Raw genomic sequence first — 23,917 nt, 5'->3', positions numbered from 1 at the left:
TTGGATTTGGTTGGCAGATAATCAACTCAAAATAAGGACTTAGCAGCAGGAGAACAAATGTGATTAAGAAATCTCTACTTTAGCTCTGTGAAGTGATTATTAAATTCCTTGTTGTAAAGTTAAACAAACTAGCTAGAAATACTTCCAATAACCCCTAAATACTCATAGACATCTGACACGGGACGATTAGACATGCTTTTTTTGGGTAGAGGGGTCACAAAACAAGCAGCTTTAATATCATTGGTTTCATCTTTAACAATGCATTGTATATCACATCATTGTTGGAGGCTGAATATTGACCACACTCAAAGTTTCATTGAGGACTCTTTTGCGCATGCGCCAGCTGAAAATCAGTTGTTGCATGAGGTGAAGACACTTCCAGGGCTGTATGGTGGTGTAGGCTAGCACTGTCGCCTCAAAGCCAGAGAGGTCGGGGTTCAATTCAGTCAGGGGCGTTCCTTAGTGCAGGAAAGTAACCAAAATCAGGTGTTTTGTACGTGACTCTGTGGCGGGTGTGTGACGCATCCTTGAGGCGGAGTGAACCAGCGTTTTATCTTCTTCTTCTTATCTTGTTGCATTCAGAGACCCTCAAGTACTTCAGAGCTGTGGCCGACAGAACCCCACACGGAGGGGCAGCGGCCGGTATGAACGAGCTGACATTAAATAAATGTATTCCGACGATGGAGCCCACGTGGCTCTGCAGCGATAAATAAAGCCCAAACTAGATTCGTCTTCTGCTCGGCTGTTGCCTGGTGAGCGTGAACGCGCCTGGCTCCACGAGAGAGAGAGAGAGAGCGCGCTGTCGGGGACGCGCCGGCCTGTGTGTTGGTGTTCGTGGTATTGGTGGTGTATGTGGGAGCAGGAGGAGAGACTCTGCAGTGTCTTGGCAGCTGCATTCGAGCATCTCCCCCCGTCCCCATGCCTCCGCGGCCGATGCCCGCCTCCTCCGCGTCCACTTGAAAACACGAACCGATATGAACTCGTCGGGGAACTGAGCCGGACGCGTACAGCAGCTCGCTATATGCCCCGGAGACGGTCCGGAGCGCTTCCTCCATGCACAGAAACCCGGTGACGAGAATTGTTCATGGAAAATGGCGATAGGCAAAAGATCTTGCAGCATCGTCTGCTTGGTATCTATCCAGATTATCTTGATTTTCAGCGCATCGTGGCCTGGGGCAGCGGCTCTCACGTTCCCACAGCAGTACACGTAAGTGACGGTGCGACTGATGGGGAAACATACCGGGGCTCATCATGGGAGACAACTTTGGGCATGTACACTCAGCTATGGTGTCAAGAGACACTTGACTTGTATTGTCTGCTGTTATATAATGTTACAGTGTTAATGATCAATGTAAACGTTGAGCTTCCGAAGCTCAGTGCCATGAAGGTGCAGTCCACAGTAGAGGCATTCAGAAGCTGTATTCAGATCATTTACAGGGAAGTATTAATACATTATATATATATATATACATATATATATATGTATATAAATATATATGTGTATTTATACATATATATATATATATATATATGAATAATCACATTTCAGTGTCTCAGTTAAACAGAAACGCTAATGTTTTGTTTATCAAGTTGGCCTTTAAATCAGATATAATGTGTAGCATGTTAACAATAATTTAGCTTCCCCATTTACATATGATAAGTTATGGCCTTTATGTTTAGGTTTCCTGCACATTGAAAGTCTTAGGTCTTTTGGCACATTGCCTCAAATTAGATATCACTGTTATTAATGCAGAATGACTCTCAATACACTGCGCTATTCTTTTTTTTATAATAAATAAATAATACTGAATGGACGATGGAGAGATATTTTCTTTTTGACACTCTTTACTTTGAAGTGATGTCAGTGAAGACATAGATGATGCTGGTCATGGCTTGTATGAGTTAAAGTAGTCAGAGGCTCATGGTATTTGACGGGCAACATTACAACTGCACTTGTAAAACTAAAAAGGGATTTTTTTGCATTCTTCCTGCTGTTCTTGTGCAAACAGTATAGATTTTACCACGCAGGGTTTCAAGTTGTGTTGTTTTGTAAAAACAATCGCCTCTAGAAACCCCCTGAGAAAATAAACATTGCAGTACCGTAATTGCTTTTACATTAGTAGAACTGCATGTCCAGGTCTCGGAGTCAGTCTACCATGTTGCGGAGAAGAAAAAAAGGTGTGGTTTTACATTGAATTTCTCTGAAGTAATTTCTCTATTTCAATCAATCCCAAGCTTAGCTCTTAATTGTTTACCTTTAACCCGATGCTGTTAAGTACAGCTGACACTGACATCAGGCTGCTCTGGAGGGAGGAACAGGCCAGATGGTCAACTCATCTTCGGGGCACATACGTTGAGGGATTTCTAGCCAATCACAACTGGAGATTTGTGCTGTATTTACCAATTAGGAATGGGGTCTATAAATCAGAGAGGTGTGGGTGTGTGCATATGGGTTTGTGTTTACTGATGAATTGGGTTATTTCAAGTAGGGTATAGATTTAGCTTTATCAACCTCCTTCTCCTCCTTTCTGATGATTTTTCTGCTGAGTGCTCGGAAACGTCTACATAGCCCAATGCCCTGAGTCTCTTCATGTAGGCTAAATGAAGCAGAATCACTACGCTGAAGAAGAGCATCTCTTTCCAATTAAGATTTAATATTGCAGCAGTGAAGATTTATTCCCCTTCGCTCTCCCTCATTTCGCCCTTTTCAGTCTCACCCCTTCTGTCTCCATTCGCTCGATAGATAGATAGATAGATCCATAGATTGATAGATAGATAGATCCATAGATAGATAGATAGATAGATAGATAGATAGATAGATGGATGGATGGATGGATATATTTATGGTTAGATAGTAAAATGGATAGATTGATATATAAATAGATAGAAAGGTTGATAGATAGACAGTTGGATGGATAGATGGATGGAGGGATGGATGGATAGCAACCCGCTTACAAAATATGTTATATGACGACTTAATTGCTTTCTAAGTACGTTATGGAGGAAATGTAATTGCTGCCTGGATTAGATTTACTGGCAATGGTTTTTCCTATCAGGCCGTCTGACTTGCATATACTTCACAGAGCAGGACTTTGACCCTGGAGATTGGAGTTTGCATCCGGTTTGAAAATTCTGAGACCTGACAAAGGCCTGTAACGCTTTCCAGACCATTGCCAGTGTGAGCGGGAGAGCCTTGTGTCTATTGTGTATTTGTGTTTTACATTTGCACCACACTAACTTGTTAAAACAGACATTAAAAGAAACATTCAGTTCATGTTCGAGATAATGATACATCTAGATAATGTTCATTTGAATTAAATCTGTTTAATTTGCTTCCTTTTGTCTTCCAAATGGATGCGTGAAAGACATTTTTTAGAACCACTGGATCAATCGTTAGTAAAAAAACAAAACAGGGAAGATAACGGGTAAGAAAAGCCTAAAGGGAACTCTTCAGATGTTTTGTGGTGTGTGATCAACATTACCCAAATGTAATCAACTTCAAATGAGAGGAGCAGCAGATCCTTACATTTTGGAATTTTTGCTTCATAACTGAATTAGAACTGGTTAATTTTGTTGTCGTCAATTAGTTTCCTGTTAATTGACTAATCTATTAATCTTTATATTGCTTCAGTATGAATTTTTAATATATGGTTACAGGCTGTTGTTTAGTACATACAATGTTATCATGTTCACCATTAGCGTGTTAGCATGCTAACATTAGCTACTTATCACTTAACATAAAGTACAGCTGATGCCAATGGAAATACCATTATACTCTAAGTATTTGATCATAAACCAAAGTTTTGGTTTACAGTTGAGATCGCAATTCATCCTGAGAGGGAAAATGGCTGAAATGTTGTTGACTTCTCATTTAAAACCACAAATGTAAAGCTTGAGATAGCACCACATGAAAAGTCAAAGGATCACCAAAGTCATAAGATTCATCCTCTGGGTGTCCCTTCCATTTCATGTCAATAGACAAGATATTTCAGAAAGACAGACATTGCCATTTGGCTAAAAATGTAACACGGACAGATAAACATACTTGCTGTTGCAAATTAACTTGAGATGGATGGATGGATGGATAGATGGATATAGAAATAAAGCTGTAAATGTCTCCTCTGCTTCTTATCCACCTATTGCTCTGCTGCTCCACCCTCTCAACCTCTTGCTCTCTCTGCTGTAGGTGAATATGGGTCACATCACATAGTGCTTCTCTCCATCTCCTCCCAGGGGTCTGTGAGTATAGCCTGTAACCGAGTAGAAGCACAAGTGTGCTGCGCTGTTCAGCATCTTCATCGCAGCACTGCGATACAGAGTTTCCTGGCGTCCCACAGGGCTCAGGAGGAGAGGAAATGGAGCACCAATAAAACACTTGGGACTGCGCTGACTCACCCGGTTAAAGCCGCTCTGCTTATCTGTGGGCTACAGTCATGTAACACACCTGATTTATTCACACAAAGGAATTTTACAACACTTGACAAGGGCAATTTTAAATATTGTGTGATGCAACACTCTGGTTGAGTCTGGAGTTTTAAATATGTTGGTGTGCACTATTTAGGTGTTAAGTAAAATAAAATTGACTTTTTATGTCTTTTCAAAACATGAGCGCTGTGGATGGATGACGTTTAGCTTCCTGCTGCGGCTCTTTTTTTCAGAGCACTTCTCGTCTTAAACTGAACATAATTTCACTTTTTAATAGAGCTTTGCTTGTCCAAGAAACTTTGTCCGGCTTTCTATCATATCTTCAACTTGAAGTGATAATCTTGATGTTGCTGCAGTTAAGGAAATAAATAGATTAAATCTTTTCTACACCATTCCTTTAACTTGGTACTTTTCAAACAGAAAGTCTAGAACTGGTGATTTATCATCATCAGGTGTAGAAAGTAAAGTAGTTCACTCATGTTCAGCTCAAAATACAATCAAAAAGCGGGGAAACAAATGATGTTCAAACTTCAGTGTGAAGAGTGTCTTTCTGTGGATCTGGACAGTTGTCGAAATGTGTGTCTCGAAACAGAGAAGATCTGCAAGGTTGTATTGTAACTCTGCTGGGAGCTGAGTCGGTGAAAATGAGTCGACACTCAGGCACTTAGGATCAACGGCAATTTTCTGGGGATTGAGATTTATTTCCTGGTTAAAACTAATTTAGGTAGAAAGTGCAAATACACTTCATGTAAAGTATTTTTGTATCCATTTGCCAGGCTGAACACCAGTGAATGTCCAGGCAGTGAATGAAGGTTGAACCAGTGAGGCAGGTGAACAGAGATGTGAGTCCATTCACTGATCGGTGAAGTGAAAGCATGTCAAATGACCAGTTGAAGGTGGTTTGATATTGTTCATCTGACATCCGCTGTTTGGAGTTCAATTAATTAGTAAACTGGCCTATTTAGCAAACAATAATTCCACATGGATGTTTGAATTGGTTAAATTAGTAGTTGAACTATTTGAGTCAGGTCTAAACACTGAAACCTCACTTTTTGTGATCAGTTAGGTGTTTAACATTATACGAAAACGTGATTGCCTCTTACATTCGAGAATGCTGCACTAAAGATGGCAAAACACAGCTGCTGTACTTCCACCTTACAACAACATCAATCACTTAAAATGGGCTCTCGTATAATAAAGCTTTCTAAAGTCTGAAGGAAAACACACTGAAAATTGAAGACAGGAAACACATTTTTTAAATTAATTCTACGATATATTTTAATTTGTAAATGTAGAATAACAATAAAGAGCACATTGATAAACAGCTGTCTGTTGTTTTCTTGATGCAACTGCCATCTGACCTCAGCTTGTGTTTGTGAGGCACCGGTCGCCGCGAAAGCTTGTTAATCAGTAGCAGCATGTTTCTCAAGAGTTTTCTGAGGATGAATAAAATCTCCATAAACTGGACTCTTTCTTGGTAGAATCATTCACAGTCATCACAGTCTCACAAGAGAAAATATTCTTTCGCAAATATCTATTTTCCTCTTCATGTTTCTTTTACGCCACCTGTTCACACGACGTTCCTCTCTGGTAATTCATTGTCTGAAAAATAGCTAAATTGGTCGTAGAGGAAATATATTGAGTTTCTGAAGGAGATACTAAATCCATAAATATTAAACAAGACCTGTTTTGTTTTCTGGACGTGCAGGTCTGAATGCAAAAATATCCCAAAGCAAAATACACATTCAATTCAAACGGTCATTAAGCTGCTTCTTCATTAAGCCTTGTATTGGTTTGCGTGGGCTCGCAGGGAATTGGCAGCTGGAGCCACATGTGCTGAGAGTGCTGTGTTGGAGTTGACATTTAACAGAGGAGTCCTGATGCTGTTAAATAGCCAGGTATTATTATTCACTACAGCGTCCTCTTTTTAACAGCTGTTCACAAAAATAAATCTGTGTTGGTGCTGGCAGTCCTCCAACACCGGGTGCCGTGGTTGTTGTCGACATCTCTGGTGTTTCTGCTGCTGACTTTGATGTATTTGCAACACAACTCGACTGTTTCACAAGTGTGGAGACTCTCTTTCACAAATACAGCTCATGTTACAAAATGCTGCAGAATTGTTGAGGAATAAACAAAATCAAGAGGATAAATGTGGGGAAGGATAGGTGTAACTGACTGCTGTTAAGTGGGATTAGTATCGATATGCACTCCATAGAATACGAGTGCTTTTGAATTTATTTTCAAATTAAAACTACAAACATTTGGAAAGTTATAAGGTGCTGGAGGAATGAGTCGTAATGAGTTCCCTCGTCTTGAAGACGTCTTATAAAAGAAATTTGTTTAGCTAAATAAGTTAAATAAGCTTAAGATATTTTACTGTTTCATTCTACGACATAAAATAGTTCAGTAAAACGTCTACACTCAAAACGTAGCTATTGAAGTCTGCTTTGTACCTGTGATGCCAGTTAATGCTTGTTTTTGTTTTGTTTCAATCTCATCTATATGCTTTGTTTATTGTTATTGCCTGTAGTGTTTCTGTTTTTACTTTTAAAGCACTATACAAATACAATGTATTAAAACCATTATTAATAAACATACCATTCTGGAATGTTGAAGCTTTTACGTGTCTTAATTAGAAAAGGCAGTTGCTAACAAATGGCTCAAATGTACAGCTTCGTTATACTCGAGCGTGATTGGTGTAGTTGATTTACAAAGTTAGCTTTTTACTTCTGACCATTGTATTTACGTTTAAAAAATCAGAAAGATGATGAACATCATTTCTGAAGGTTATTTTGTTGAACAAAATGTGTAAAAATCGAAAACGTTGGATTGCCACAGAGTTTATTTTCTGCAATAATTCAAAATCCAATAGAAAAATCTCACTAGCTTTTTGTCCAGGGAGTCAGTGTGATACATGTCATTACTGCAGCGCTCTACACAGAGATATGTTAAAGCATCTGTAAATATTTGAATGATCAAGATGTATCAAAATGACACTAGAGAGGGGTCACTCGAAGTGATGAACCTCCAGAGTAATATCACCTGAATCTGCAGCTTCTATCTTTATGTAAGTGTCAGCTTGTTGTCAGCTGTCCGATCACAGCGTCCCTGTTTTGTTTCACCAATTACACGGCGTCCTTTCTAGGGATAAAAGCCTTAAAAGAAAAACTACCAACCAGCAGCCAGATACAGTGAGAGACTAGCTGGTGAACATCGTGGAGCTTTTAGCAGCTACAGATGTTTCCATCAGGAGTTGTTGGAGACCAACATTAGAACTAAAAGAGAATGAAGTATTGGACACTCAGCAGCGGGGCAGAAACACGACTCCATATTAATAACAATGTTGCTCTGTAACTGCTGGGTGTGTGAATAAATATGGATTGTGAAGTGTTTGCATGTTAATTAAAAAGAGATATGTCAGTGTAGTGCTCACAACGTACAGTTATTACAGTTAAGCATTTTGTGTGCGACTGTGGCTCAGTGGTCGAGCAGGGTCGTGCTTCAATCAGGGGATCGGCGGTTTGATCCCCGCCTCCGCTACTCCATGTGGATGTGTCCTTGGGCAAGACACTTAACCCCAAATCAGTGTATGAATGGGTGTGAGTGGTATATGATGACGAGAAGTGTTAAAGAGCTTTGGGTGGTCGGAAGACTAGAACAGCACTATACAAGTGCATTTACCATTTGAAATATATTGGACTCATAAACTTTGTGTTTGAGCAAAAACAGAACCCACATTTTATTCCAGTTTATTGTGTAAATTCACAAATCAAGATCTTCACAGCTCCAATATCCATGAGCCAGTTTCATAGTCAGTCACTGCTCTTCACCTGTCTTGATTTTCAGCATTTTCAACTGTAATTTGTTGACAGACTGTTAAACTATTCAGCTCCACAGCCACACATGTGCCTCTCCTTCCTTGAAATGCCTCTGCTGTTGTTACTCTTCACGCTTACAACACAGTGGATGTCTTATTTTTCCTTCCTCATTAGTTGCTCTATTTTGGGAGCTGCAATAAATTCCAGTCCCATCAATTGATTTTGGCTGTTGCAGCACGTTTTAAGAGTTGTTTACATACTTAGTATATAATAATGTTGTGGCAAATTGTAAATGTTTATTTGCTCCGGAATAATCCTTTCACAGAATTATGATGATGTGTCAACAAAGCTGATTATGAAGCATTACTTACATTTCAAGGCTTACTCTCAACCACAGGCTGTTGTTGAAGCAATTAATTTGTGATATCAGTGCCGAATTGGTAGAAACTGATACAATATATTTTCAAACAAAAAAACAACAACACAAAGAGGGTACACATTTGAGGTTTTTCTTTCAATTGTGTGACATGATCAGTTTTTTTCATCCGACAAGTTTTCCTGTTCCCTTCTCTTCATAGGTAATGGCCCTGGTGCTTTATTTATTATGTTGGTTGCAGTATGGAGGCAGATATTTCATGTATTTTTAGTACTTTTTGAAACAATACATACATTTTTTAAATAAGAGCCAAAAGAATTAGAGATATTAATGGTTGTTAGGTTCTGTTCATTGAAACAAGTTTTCGTAATTAGTATTTTAATCCATGCACAGCTGAGACACACACACAGACACACAAACACACACACACACACACACTTCGTTTTCTTTGTTTGTGTTGTGTGACACTCGGCTGTGATGTTTATCTACAGGATAATGCACTGGGCCAGGCGTATCGAACAGGAGATTGACAGAGTCTTTCAGCACATCACTGGCGCTCAGCAGTTGAAAGGGGTAAGTGTGTCGCTCTCTTTGTACAGTACACAACCAGTTCTTACTCATCCTATTGCTGCATAAACGTAAGAGCTCAGCATGCACAATAGCTGTAAATCCAATAAGTTAAATGGCTAAAGCTAAATAAGTATAAAATAAGAAAACAATTAAAGTCCACCTTTCAAAAAACACTTTGTTTATTTTTTTTAATGGTTTTCTAAAACTCTTTTCGGAGATTTGAGCAGCCAATAATACTGTGCTTTTGTTTTTCCCTGCATAGACAAACTGTCTAATAGCTTTTATATTTATCAGATTTATTCATTTATGCTCTGTTTTGCCAAATCTGGCTGGCCCTTTGTGTATTGTTTGCAATAATTATCAATCCTGACACGTTGCATGATTCCGACAAAGTGAAAAAGATGCCTGAAAACACGACTACAGTGATCAGATTTAGAGTATCTAGTATTGGGTCATATGAAATCATAAGCTTAATAACACCTATATTCATGAATACTAATGCAGGTCTTTCATAAGCTGATCATGTCATGTATGTGTTATTTGTTGTTACTGGAACAATTTGTCAAGTGTTTTACTACTTTGTATTCATGCAGCGTTATCTATCATCAAGTTCTCAATCAGATCCAAACTACATTAGGTTGTGCATTACTTCCATGAAGGTGATCTGATATGTGCCTCTGTGCAGTGATCTGACTTCTAAACTTGGATACCCTGTAAATGAGACTCATTGTTTACAATTCTAAAGCATTCGTTTGGCATTGATTTTAGAAAAGGCAGACAAAACTATTTTTTTGGTAAGATTAGTCGATCAACAGAAAATTAATCCGCCTCTATTTTTATAATCAATTAATTGTAATGTTCAAGCAAAATTGCAAAAAAAGTTGTTAGATCCAGTTTTTCAAATGTTAGGATGTAATGCTTTTCTTTGTTTTAAATAAAAGTAAACTAAATATGTTTGAGTTTTGATATTTTAGCTTTCTGATAAATTATAGACAACATTATTTGATTAACAAGAACGTAATTGGCTTATTAATTGATAATGACACTAGTTGTTGGTTGCAGCCCTAAAATAATTGTAATCTGAAACTGACCTAAGCTGTACTGATTTTTGTGGGAGATCTTAACAAGTGCATGTTCTATGAACTGGGGTTTTAGACCTAACAATTGCCTGCATGTAAATATGTCATTAGAGTCATGTTGGGAATATATTGCCAAAAAAAAGTGACAAAAGCCAAAAAACAGGACTAGAGTTCATCTGTAGGAGGCAAGAGAGCTCTGCTCGGCGAAGATGTTTGGGGGCGTTCCCTCATCAGAGACAGCGGCACGTGTCTTCTCTGTTAGTGTCCCAGCAGAGCAGATGGTCAGCCTGCAGCCTGCAGTAATGCCTGGATGTGAGACTCACTTGTTCATTCAGGCCTCATTAATCCTGAAACACTCTGGATCTGTTAAAGAAATTGTTTCTCTCTGCCCGGAAAGCTTTTCGAGGAAAAGCTAATAACTTTAATGAGATTTTCATTTTCTCAACCAATGCAAAGCTGCAATTTTACATTTGCAGATACTTTTGCTGGCCTTCGTGGTACAGTCCAGCTCTACATCTGTTTTTTACCACACAGGCTGCTTGTCTACAGTTTAGCAGGACAGTTTTCGACGGTGTCGTTTTCAATAAGATCCCTCCAATTTTTTCAAATGATTTAACATTTTAAATAAAGCAACAATGATTATCTGGAGGTTTAGGAAAATCTATGATACTGATTAAAAACGCTTCAAGACTCCATTAACTATTTGTCAAAATAAGAACACTAGGAGTCTAGAGCCATACTGGTGAGGCTGTTGTTCTTAGGGACAGAGGTGCTTCAAGCTCGATGCTAACGCCAGCATGCTAATATGCTCACAATGACAATGCTAACATGCTGTACAATCAGACAGCAGCCAGTTCACAGAAGCACCCTGTTCAATCCGGTAGCCTATGTTCCCTTCTGTGAGGCTTGAGTCAATAAAGCATCTGGTCAGGACACAATGTGATTGATGTCTTGAAGTGCATTTTTGAAGTCCATTTATAGAGACAGCGATGTTATACAGCATGCAGGTTTGCTAAATATATGTGTCCAGGTCATTGTCCACATCTTCTCTCCGACGTATTTGCTCTTGAGGTAGAGAATCTTATGGCCTTAAGGCCACCAGACAGTACGCTTAGAGCAACACACTGTTGGTGTTTGTCCGCTGAATATCTGTTCATGAACCTCTTGAACTTACAATCATGGTCCTTGTATGTAATAATATACAGCTGAAGACAATGTTTGTATAGTTAGATATTGCAGGCATATAATAAAAGGTGTTACATGTTTTTGGAGAGGTCTGAATGTGGGCAACTGCCAACTAAAGTTATGTAAGTTTCTTTTTGTGCTCCTGTTGATGAATAGACGTGTTCGGAGCAAACAGGCAGTATTTAATGCCAAGAAGCACCAAACTTCCTCCAGAAAGTAGAAATTAGTTTGAAACAAAATCGTCACTCAGACATTTGCTGCTCAGTGTCATTCCCAGATGTCTCCTGATGACCCATAACATTATTTAGTGTGAGAAATCATAAGGAATACTTTGTGAGTGTGTTCAAAGGCCACATTTCAGAAGATAACTGTGATGTGTGGTCCAATTTAACTTCAGGACCTCATGGGAAGCGCATTAAGAGCAGAATCTGGGTTAATCTGTAAATTTGAGATTTAAGTCTGAATGTAATGAAAAAGGCCAACTGTTAAAAAAATTATAATTTACACTACATGAGCATATGTTTTTGTGGTTTCAATGCTGCCAATTTTTGCCATCTTTGTGATGAATTGAGAACAAGAAATGAACCGTGACCTTCAACTTCACTGAAAAACAAAGGTGACGAACATAGTGCCTCTCATGTGATTCTTCTGTGAAAACTTGGTTCAAACACAACAGAGATTGTGTGTGAATAGATCACATGAAAGGATCCATATTTAGATTTGGAGTGAACACAAACACAATAAATGACTGTTCCCCCATGTCCTCAGTACTCAAATATAAGAAGGATTTAATTTGAGTTTTTGGATTATTATTATTATTATGTTCATGTTTGTTCTGAGATCTTGAGTTTCAAACTTGTCTGAAAAGTTTTTCACGACACTTATTATTTTCCAAAAAATATCACACAGATACTATACTGCCCATAACAATCAATTGCGTTAATGATAATCCAGATGTATGTAAAGTAATTTGAGACAATATGTCAAAGGTTCCAAATTGTCAAAAGCAAGATAGTAAGTAATCAGAAAAATACTTAATTGAAGGACTATTCAGTCGTTATTGCTCTTACGTGTTTCACTTTTTCCATAAAAAATTAACAGATATACAATGAAGAAAGACGACGGTTTAGTCTGGTGAAGAATCAGCCTCGGAAGATCGTCGAGAAAGTGGCCTCAGATATAGAGAAACTCCTGGCTAAGAAGCGCAAAGCGCTTGATGTAAGTACATTATTTTGATAATTATTAAATACTTTATTGATACAACTGACTGTTGATTTTTTTATCTGCTACTTATTTCTTCTTGTATTTTTAACTCTACATGTTTGTTTTTTCTGCAAATGAAGTGATCACTCTCAGAACTACATTGTTCAGTTTTGAGTAAGAAAGTAAAGTAGCAGCTTTTAGCCTATTTAATGTTTATGTTTATATTTAGTACGTTTACATGTAATAATGAAATAAAATGAAATATATTTTGGAGAACCCAAAATCACAAATTACAAATTTGCCTCTGTACACTAACAAAATGTTCTGCCCCGGGGCCTCACATCGGCACCGGAAAAAACTCCCCCCAAAACACTTTAAAGGGGAGAAAAAGGGAATAAACATGTTTCTCCCCCTTTGATAAAAGAAATCCTACATGTCATGGTCCTTGCTCCTCTAATGCTTCTCTGTTTCCAACATGTAGAGGTTAGCCAGTGAAGCAGAGCGGCTCCAGCGAGAGCATCAATGGCAGGATGGAATCAAGGTAACATCTTAAATAACATTATATTTGAAGTAAAAATGATGCACTGTGATCACAGTTAATATTACATGGACTATAGTCAGTAATTCCCGAGAGCCTTTGTTATGAAGACAATACTGTATCTGATCAGTTTAATTAATACCCCCTTTACTCATGTCCACAAACTCCACAAACTTTCATTCATCTCTTATGTTTTGGGGATCTCTTTTAATCCTCATTTCTTAAAATAGTGGAAACATTACGCAGTCAAATTGAACCACTGATGTAAATTCAAACCAGATGGGTCTGGTGACTCTAAATGGGACATCCTGAGAGAGACGGAACATTTCCGATCCCTTAGCGCTCAGCTGGGGGAATCCGATGACCGAGTGCACTCAGCTGTGCGGTTCCGTTGAGTTCTCCACACGTTGGCGTTCCACGTTACAAAATAATGTGGAGCTATCCTCATCCTCTCACAGGGCCTTTCACGTTTTTCCCTGAGGTGCTGAATCCCTCTGGCATTTTAAAAGACACTGCTGGTTTTGCATGTTTGTGCCCAATCATTGAAGATAGTGTCGACTTTTAAACGTTCTCATTTTCCAAAACATGTATTCTAAGCATGTATTAAAAATGTTTTTATTATGGCTGAAGAAGAAGATTAATACCAATTTTGTGTTTACATATGTGTTTATTTATATATGAAGCTACAGCAACTGGTTAATGTAGCTATGCATAAAGACTGGAACAGCTACCTTGTATTCATCCAATGGTAACATCTGCTCCAAGCCAAATTATAATGCCTCTCTTTTTATTTCATCAAAATTAATTTATATTCGAGTATCGCGAGATTGTCAAGATTCCAGCCCGTAAATATTTCTTATAGAATCAATGAATGCATCTTTTTTCCATATAAAAAAGGTGAAACATTTTCTAGAGGATTGAAACACTGCAAACACTCCTCTGGTCTAACTGATAAAAAACACTTGCTGGTAACATCTGGATATTGTCAGAGCTGTCGTCCTCTGAGGACCGGGGATCCGTATTAATCACAGCAAGAAGATTAATAGCCATTAGAAAGACATATCATATTAGATACTGTATGTGAGATAGGCTAAGGCGCTCTTTGGAGATAAGATATGTTAAGCTTGATAAAAAATAAGCAGCATCCGAGTGGATATCACGCTTATTCTGAAGTATGTTCCGTCGAAGCTCTATCCAAGCCCTGCAGCCTGTCTACTGATTCAAATGTGAGAGTACTGATCCGAAAACAAGAGCAAACATTTGTTGGTGACTGCTTCACAAATGCAAGGATTTTAGACTTTTCTCTGTTTCATGTAATTGTAAACCAACCCTTTTCAAATAAGCAACTTTGAGATATAACTTTGGCATGTGGTAGATTTTGATCCACATTTGTCGTAAGTGTTGCCATTTTATAGATGGAGTGATAGATTAATTAATTAAAATAAAATAGTAGCTTATTGCATGTTACTTATATGTTATGAGTAAAAAAACGTATTCAATGATTAGTAACTATTCTGTAATGATACACCATATTTGACGCTTTTATCATTTTGATAATATGCATTTTGTAACTACGTTACCTTTAATTCATCATACATTTGGACTCAAACTATTCACATACAATTTAGTTATTTGTAAAAAGCTCAGGTTATCCTGAAAGAGAACATGCATTATGTCCATATTTAAACAAAAATGCAGTTTTTAAGATTATTCCGGATAATCAAAGCAATTTCTGGTTGCAATCCTAATTAAGTAGCCTCCATGTGTCTAGAGGTTGACCTGCCCTGATTGTACCATATTTAATGACAACTCCTCATGCTGTTCACAGTTATCAACATCGCCGCCACCACATGTCTGCTTCTGTTTTCTCTTAGGAGCTGGACATGGCTTATTATGACTCCAAGGCAGAGCTGGACTATGTGAGTAGGAGACCTGACGACTGATTGGTCTGCTTTGTTCATATATATTTCGTCCATTTGACAGAACATAGTGATGTGTTGTGTCTCATTTGAAATAAATTGTCTTAAAACACATTTTTTCAACTCAAGTCATTGTAATAGTGCTGATGAAAATATGTGCTGATGAAAATATGTGCTGATGAAAATATTACATATTTTCCTGGACACTTTAACCTGCTGGAAATTCACTTTGGTCACTGTCTTGTGTATGTATTTAATTTCCTCTCTATTTAGTATCTTAGTATTAGTATTTTGTATTGTTATTGTGTTTTGTGTTTTATTTGTATCTTTTATTAATGTTCGAATGTGCACCCGCTGCTGTGATCCTGAAATGCCCCCACTGTGGGAATATTTAATCTAATCTAATCTATTCTATCTAATCTAATGATGTGACATGTATGCTTCCTCGTGTTCTCATAGTACTCTATGGATGGAGAAGGAGAGGTGGAAAATCCTTCACACATCAAGCTGGAGTTTGTTTATGATCCAAACTTCAAAAATAATGTCAACTATTCCTACACAGCTGTTCAAATTCCCACCGATATTTATAAAGGAGGCAAGTGAAGTTCTGATTATATTATTTATCACTCGGAAAGATGTCATATGCTGGTGATTTAATTTGATTAATTTTACATATTTTAAGGAATATCTCAGATGTTTTAACTTTTTTCCAATCAGCTCCGGTCATTCTGAATGAGTTGAACTGGACGCAGGCGCTGGAGAAAGTCTTCATGGAGAACAGTCAGGAGGATCCATCACTGCTGTGGCAAGCGTTCGGGAGTGCTACTGGTGTCACTCGCTACTACCCAGGTAAACTTTAACAACCTTCCCTGTGATTCCGAACCTCATGTTGAATATGAATAATGAAGGGACATTTAAATGGACGGAACAAGGACTAACTAAAATGTAGACAAACAGTATCAGGGAAATGCTCTTTTCATTTTTTTTAGCTACACCTTGGAAAGCTCCCGATAAAATCGATTTGTATGACGTGAGGAGGAGACCCTGGTACAGTATGCTGCCTAAAACATATTTCCATGTTCACCTATCACAGGTGCAGTGGATTTACAGGATTGACATACTGCGTCCTCTCTTTTTCTTTGCCACAGGTACATCCAGGGAGCCTCATCCCCAAAAGATATGATCATTCTTGTTGATGTGTAAGTAATACATAGTGGTCACACATTTTCTTTGGTTTAGTAATTGGCTAACTTGTGAATGTATTATATGTCTACTGGCAACTGTAAAAAACTAATTAACAGCACTGTTGCTTTTTTTCCAGCTTTCAAGAATGAACTAGTGTTAAAACCCATTTGTGACGTTTTTTTCAGCCTTGCTTGCACTTCTGTTTCACTCACAAGTGAAATAGACCATCTGTGGTGTTATTTAACACAAGTGAGCAGCTTCTTCGTGCTTTTGGTCCTAGAGGCCAGCAAATTAGAGAAACAAGCCAGACTCAAATTAAATTGTTGTGTAAAAACAGTGCACTTGTCACTGACTCCACGAAAACCAGCTGAGAGTGCAGCTCATATTGCTCATCATGTGTCATAGCCTCAAGGTCAAGTTAGCTACTTCCGACACAATAACCAAATCTAAATGTTTTGTACATGATGTTGTTCAGTAACAGTCTCTAATTGGATTAAAGTAATGCGATATAACATGTTAATTAGTGAGCTTCAAAGGTGCTGATAGGTTGACTTTGTTACCGTAGGACAGAACATTTAACAGACAGACGCAAACATATTATTACTCCACACATCTAACTTTCTGCTAAAAAAGTAAATCGGCGTATTTTCTTAAATGTCTAACTCTTGATTTAAGCGTAAACATGATGAGATTAAGTTTTGCTTCCCTCTTGTCCTATTGTGTTCGTTGGAAGTGTTATTAGGTTAAATGAGGAAAATAGGAGAGTAGCTGATCTTTCATCAACATATTGGTTGAGGCAGTACAGTGGTGTATTCAGGTAAACATAGAAAACAATTAACAATTATAATTGCCATAAGGTGCTGCTGAATAAGTTATAGGCATCTAAAGCTGAAAATCAGTTGCTCTATATTTATTAATTCAAACAGTATTTAGAGACATCAGAGTAAATTTGCTCAATAGTGTTTTTCCGTATTTTCATTTGAGTTGCGTTGAGGTTATTCGTGCTTATAAGTTTAGCAGCACAAACAACCTCAATGCAATCACATTTAAAAAACAAACAGTTTATTAGCAAAATCCATTAGTGTGTTCCTCTGCGGACAGCAAAACACAGGAGGAGGAATTACAAACAAATAACAAATAGCCGCAGAAAAACATTTATCAATGCTGATAAATCACTGCACTGGGAGAAATCATGTCTGTGATTGAACATCTGGAGGAAACGTGTGTCAAGTTTTCAGCCCTGCTGAAGACTTATGGCAGAAGCAAAAAGTGTGCATTGTTATAAAAGCAGATTTGGGTTTTTTGTTTTGTTTTAGAAACTATTGAAAGAAGTTTAAACATTTACAAAAAAGTCTTCTATATTATAATTTGTTTCCGGAAAAAGTAAATTATTTAACAATCCAACCACTTCTTTTGTTGTTGATTATTTTCTCACATCTCTTCCATTGTTGTGCCTTGTGGGCACACAAGGGCACAACTAATTGGCACAACATGTGTCTTCAAGATCCTCAAGTTTAGGTCCAAATGCTAAGCACTTTACTCAAATCAACTGCACCTGGACTCATTCTGCACACCTTCCATTTTACTAAATACTTCACTGAAACGGGCTGCTGCATAATTTTAAAGACCCAAAAGATTGCATGTGAATATTGCAAGTAAAAAAGTGTGTGTTGTTCCTCAGGAGCGGCAGTGTCAGTGGACTCACCCTGAAGCTCATCAAAGCGTCGGTGATAGAAATGCTGGACACTTTGTCTGATGATGACTATGTCAACGTGGCCAGGGTTAGTATCCGCTACACTCACTGATTTGCCAACGCTCATTCTATCATTTCACATTTCTCTATCTTTGTTCACTTGTGTCCTTAACTTCAGTTTTTACATATTGAAACCCAAACTGTGTCCGTCGTTGTGTTTCAGTTCAACGAGAAGGCCGAGGCTGTGGTTCCCTGCTTCAAACATCTCGTCCAGGCTAATGTGCGCAACAAAAAAATCTTCAAGGATGCAGTGCAGCAGATGCAGGCTAAAGGCACCACTGACTACAAGTCTGGTTTTCATTTTGCCTTCAACCAGCTGTTAAATGTGAGTCAGACAAATCATTTTCATTGACCTGAGATTACGTCAATAGTAACGCCTCCACACAGTTTTACTAGATTGACCAACTCTCGTGTTACCTCTCATTCATCTCCCTTTGAAATGTATTTTTCAGAAGACAAATGTTCCTCGGGCAAACTGCAATAAAATAATCATGCTGTTTACTGATGGAGGAGAGGATAGAGCTCAGGATGTCTTCATGCAATACAACTGGCCCAACAAAACGGTTGGTGTCTTCTGCCCATAACCTTTCACCTGCATCCAGCAGGTGTGCACCGTGGTGTCTTGACCACCCTCTAAAAGCTTTATATGTTTCTCCATTTGTTTCTCCGAAGGTTCGAGTTTTCACCTTTTCTGTGGGTCAACACAACTATGATGTTACACCTTTACAGTGGATCGCATGCACCAATAAAGGTGAGCTGAGCTTTAGATTCATTGATTTGATTGTATTCCCAATATCACATGGTTCCCAGTCTTTTTTGTCTGATATACTCCCACAGCCCTTTATTGTTAACACATGTCAATCCATCACTTTTATAGCTATTCAACTCCTTCAACTTCTCTGGATGCTTGCAAACCAGTTTTCATACACTCAAATTGACCATCGTAGAACTAATTTGTAATACTATTGGCTGTTTATTTTCCTCAGCAATTGTGATATGATTAAAACATATATCCTTCTATTTCACTATTTCGTTAGTTGCTTAATAAGTTGGTACAAGTACCCCCTGGTTAGGAATCACTGCAGAGTTATTAAACTACACAATACAAATGCAAATGCACCATGTTATGAAAGGATCCCTCTCTCCAGATGGACAGAAGTACAATAGATGTCGTGTGCACAGAATGAACAACATAACAGAGCTACAACACATTCAATACATATAACAGAAATTATTAATATAATGAGAGTAGTAGTCATGAGGAAAAAAGTTACCAAAAATAACAGCAACAGAGGACATAGTAGTATGACGATAATAAAAGCAGTACTGGTATTGGCAATACTAATTGCAATGCAGCTAGCAATAACAATAATAAGAGCAGAAGGTGTCGGGCAGGACCAGGGTCCAGATAAACCCCGATCCATGAGAACCTAACCGGCGAGAAATCAGAACGACTCCGGAGAATTAGCAAAGTTAGTAATGTGCATTAATGGTGCATGAATTCATACAGAAGGAAATAGACAAGTGTGGGCGTCAGGAGGGCCGAGGCAGGAGGCAGGAGGCAGGACCAGGGTCCAGATATCACCTCGATCCATGGAAAGCTGTGAGGCGAGAGAGCACAAAGACTCCGAGGAAGAAGTCGAGCCACTAATGGCAGTGCCGTCCTGCCGTGTGTAAAGCATCAAAAGAATATTAGCTGAGCAGAAACTATCGAAATGAATTCCTACAATAGCCTCACATTATCCATACTTTAAAAGAGTTGTCTGCTGTATACTTATTAATCAATACTGAGACAGCAACACATATAAATCCCTGTGCCTAATGTACAATACAGTGCACTGACCCTCCTAATGGGGCTGCTGGTCCGAGCTGTGAGCACAGCAGAGTTGCTTCTCACAAGCCTCGGTTGCTCCCTCTGAGAATATTCATGTTCGCGAGGATGCTTTTAGCTCGTGCAGGGACGATGACTCAAAGGCAGCCAGCAGTTTTCTTTGAGTTCGGGCTTTGTTATTATTTATGACACAATTCAACAATTCAAACTGAACAAGTTATGTCTGAGGAAAACTGGATGGGCTTCTGATTATGTGCAATTGAATTGTGCTTTTAAATAATCAGGCAACATAAGGTTGTCACAGATCAGTTAAAAATCATTGAATTGCATTGAAGAGCTGAAACCAGTCGATTAGAAAAAATAAGATACACTTTGATTATTCCCTAGTAGGGATATTCGTTTGTTGCAGCAGTAAGGAATTAAATGAATACAGAATCAAATAGAAAGTAACACAAATCAATACATGAATACATAAACTAGAAATAGAATAAAAAGAGAACGACTCCCTTATGCTCAGTGATACATGTATAGTTATAGTAGTTTATTTGCTAGGTTAACGATCAGTTGGGTGGTTAGCGGTGCCGCAGCCAGCTATTGCATGTGGGACAGCTGGGATGAGGTTCCGGCGAGAAGCCCGCTCAGACAGCTATGCTAGTTAGCCCGCCCACTCCCCACCAACCACACACGCACTCGAAGCTGAGTACTGTTCCCAGGAGTCTCCGCTCATCGGGAAGCCCGCTGTGCACCCCACAGCCCAGAAGCGAACCACCTTCCGCTGGAGCAGCCGACACGCTTGAACACGTTTCCTGCTCAGAAGAGCCCGGCAAGGAGGCTCTTGAGAACCAAGAGCTCTGGCGCTGGAGCGTGAACAGGGCCGGAGCGGCCCACGAGTCTTGTCGCAAAGCTAATGTGGAAGCTTGTCAGGGACTACAAGCTGGCTGCTGTAATGGTTAAGACTTTGAGCCCGCCGCAATTGACGGACTGACTTAATGTCAATGTCGCTCTTTCGCCGCTCACGCAATTGGTGTGTAAGTGCCCGCCGTAATTTGTCGGGCCTGGAAGACTTGGAATGAAACACGCCTGTGGCCCAATCAGAACTTTCTGGACCCACGCTATGTATGGCAGCAAGCGAGATCTCGCGTAGTCAAAGAGGTGCTTGGACTTAATTCGTAGACAACTGGAAGGTTTTCTGGAAGGAGCTCACCGGATTTGCCCAGCTGATATCATTCTGCGACCGTGGACTTCCAGTTACTCAAATGAGACTTCTGATAGAGGATCATCAGATTCCATCAGTCTTCAACGCCTCTTCTCTTCTATTCAGTAACCCACCGACAGAGTTACCTTCTACCACAACAACTCCACAGCACATTTAGCAGTGAACCAAAATAGTCAAATAGTAGAGATTCCTAAACAAAAGTAACAAAAATAAATACAAAATATAAGTATGCAATTCGAGCAAAACACATCTATTTAATAAATTATTGATAATTAGATTGAGGCATAATAACAAATAGTTAATGAATGAATATTCATCCTAACTCATCGCATCATTAGTTATGGTTAATAAAAATCGACCATTTTAATATCTAATAAAAACATTGCTTGAATCATGAAACCCTTTCCTGCCTGAAGAATGGATTCATAAGTCATATTAATACTCCACATCCTAACGCACATTTGAATAGATTCCTGGTCACCAAAGTGGAGAAGTCAGTCTCTGAAATACTACAATTCGAGCCTATTAATTGTACCGCCAATTCTATTACCAATTCAATTTGCCAATTCGAGTTTATTCACCGATTTCATCTGTACCACTAAATTTGGAATATAATTGGATTTGATATTTATTCAGTTAATATTGCATCAGTTTATAAAGCATATTGAGTTGGCATTATTGGATTTTTTGAGTTCCAAAACCCACGTTTAGCTTCTGGTTGGAGATTTTATGGACATTTGCTTATTGTGGTGACCTTGTTGCTTTTTCTTGTTTCTTAGAATGTTCTTACTTATGGCACAACATTGCCCATTTGAATCGCCACACGCTTGATCTTGTTCTTAACAACAACGTCTTACAGAGGATTTGACTCACTTCCCACAGAATCCTCTTTTTCAGAAAATATTGTAACAATTGTTACATAGTATACGGACGCCTCAATACAACCTGAGTTTCCCTTCTATAACTTGAGTCGACCCTCCTGTATAGCTAACACTCCTGGTCTAACTTCTTGAATGACACAGATGACGTCTCTCGCCTCTGAAGAAGGATTGTCTCTATGACTCTGCTGGAGGACGCCCCTGGCTCCTTGACAGAACCAGGACTGAGGAAGAACTGAAAGCACTGACAGTATGTTCCTCAAAAAAACTGAAGCAACGATTAGGAGGTTTGCTAACCTAATAACTCAACTAATCTCAAGAGAACTCTTCTGTTGGTGGAGCGGCTTATGGTCGTTCAATAATCTCTCATAAAACAACCCCAGGTTAATCTACTCATCAATAAAAATATAAGAAGGCCCAAGTAATGCCAGAGCAGCCTGTAGCCAGGCTGAGCAGAGAGTCATAATGACTGCTGTTTCTTCTCTATAAACCTTGCATTTAATGAAGTTATGAAACTGTTAATGAAAAAGATTTAACTATTAGGACAAAGATTAATAGCTTCTACCATAACCCGAAACCTCTGTATGCTAAGTGGAATATTTGGAAACCGCTCCATGCCAATTTGGCATATTTTCAACCGTTTTCCATCAACCAATTATTTTTGATTTGTGACGCATTTCAGGCTTGCTGCCATCAACTTGACCCTTCCTTTCAGGGCTTTGCCGGATATTACATCCCAATTGGCGGCTTATCCGGCCAGGGCTGCTCACAGGCCTTCCTAACACAGTTTATTCCACCTCCACGGCTAACAGGCTCCTGATCCAGACTAATACACCAGCCCACACAACTACAGATGAACCTTCAAGATCTCTGAAGAAGCCCACTGCTAATTCCCTTCCTCTCCAAAACTCCGAAGAATTCCCACAAATCTTCAGAAGCGGTTTTCTATCATCAGCGACTTTCTACATCAAAATAGTTTATTTACCGAAACACCACAGCACCGAAAATGCACTGGTGAAAGAAACACCACAGCACCGAGAATGGCAGGTCCCATTGACCCCCTCTCTTCTGTTACTGAGACTGGAGAAGACGACATCTGGTGCATTGGACTGTGCATTAAAGACATATCCTCTTTAGCAGTTCATTGCATTTTCAGGCATGTCACTAATGCATTTCGAATTTATTTTTCATTGGTTAAAATCCGATTTATCATTAAAATGTATCAATCTTACCCACCTCGTTACCTTATGTGTTCCAGTTTATTTTATATTATCAATACATGCTTACCTTATTCATATTTACAGAATCAAACAACAATATTTATTTGTTGTGTCCATGACACCAACTATAACTATTGTAAAATCAAACACGTAAACTACTAATATCGATAAAAATACCAGTAACTTAAAATTTCATAAAAAAACCAAACCTAAAATCAGACAAAAACCAACTAATTTCAATTAAAGAAATAATCAATGATTTAAGCATCCCGGATGGCATACCCTGAAGTATCCTTCAATCAATTAATGTGCTCTTGATATTAGTTTTGTAGATTGCCTTATCTTTAAGCTCCTGTGAAAAGCATTGCTATCTTATCGCATTCTTTCATAAATCATACTCCTCAAAGCAAGGACCATCATGTCTTCAATTGCACATCTAAAAAAATCAAATGCATCAAATCATTTTCTCCAACTGAAAAGTGTCACAAAATTTGTTCATAGCATTAGCAACTGGATTTTCTCAGCCTTATTAGCAGGCTGCTGCTCTTAAATCTCTCAGGTCCCTTAGGTCCCTCCAGATATCCAGAAAACTGCATCTAGCTACTTCTCACTAAACACTAGACATCACTCCACATCACTCTGCTCTGCTCTGCTCAAATTAAAAAAATTCTTCAAATTCTTCTTGCTGCTTCTTCTCTTGACTGATCAGCTCATCATTCAT

The 23,917-nt window shown here is 38.7% G+C and overlaps 1 protein-coding gene across 1 annotated transcript in view; it reads left to right on the top strand.

Moving 5' to 3' along the window:
• Nucleotides 1–1,091: 1,091 nt before the first annotated feature.
• LOC130208271 (voltage-dependent calcium channel subunit alpha-2/delta-2-like) overlaps nt 1,092–23,917 on the top strand; it is a 37,233-nt gene continuing 14,407 nt past the window's right edge. The window contains 13 exon segments of the mRNA XM_056437300.1: nt 1,092–1,207; nt 9,111–9,192; nt 12,555–12,671; nt 13,138–13,197; nt 15,069–15,140; nt 15,573–15,708; nt 15,831–15,962; nt 16,103–16,160; nt 16,262–16,312; nt 17,980–18,079; nt 18,215–18,376; nt 18,504–18,614; nt 18,724–18,802. Of these exon segments, the coding sequence (XP_056293275.1) occupies nt 1,092–1,207; nt 9,111–9,192; nt 12,555–12,671; nt 13,138–13,197; nt 15,069–15,140; nt 15,573–15,708; nt 15,831–15,962; nt 16,103–16,160; nt 16,262–16,312; nt 17,980–18,079; nt 18,215–18,376; nt 18,504–18,614; nt 18,724–18,802 (1,276 nt within the window).

The sequence above is a fragment of the Pseudoliparis swirei genome, chromosome 18 (assembly GCF_029220125.1).
Source record: "Pseudoliparis swirei isolate HS2019 ecotype Mariana Trench chromosome 18, NWPU_hadal_v1, whole genome shotgun sequence".
Taxonomy (NCBI): domain Eukaryota; kingdom Metazoa; phylum Chordata; class Actinopteri; order Perciformes; family Liparidae; genus Pseudoliparis; species Pseudoliparis swirei.
This window is presented reverse-complemented; position numbering and strand designations above follow the sequence as displayed.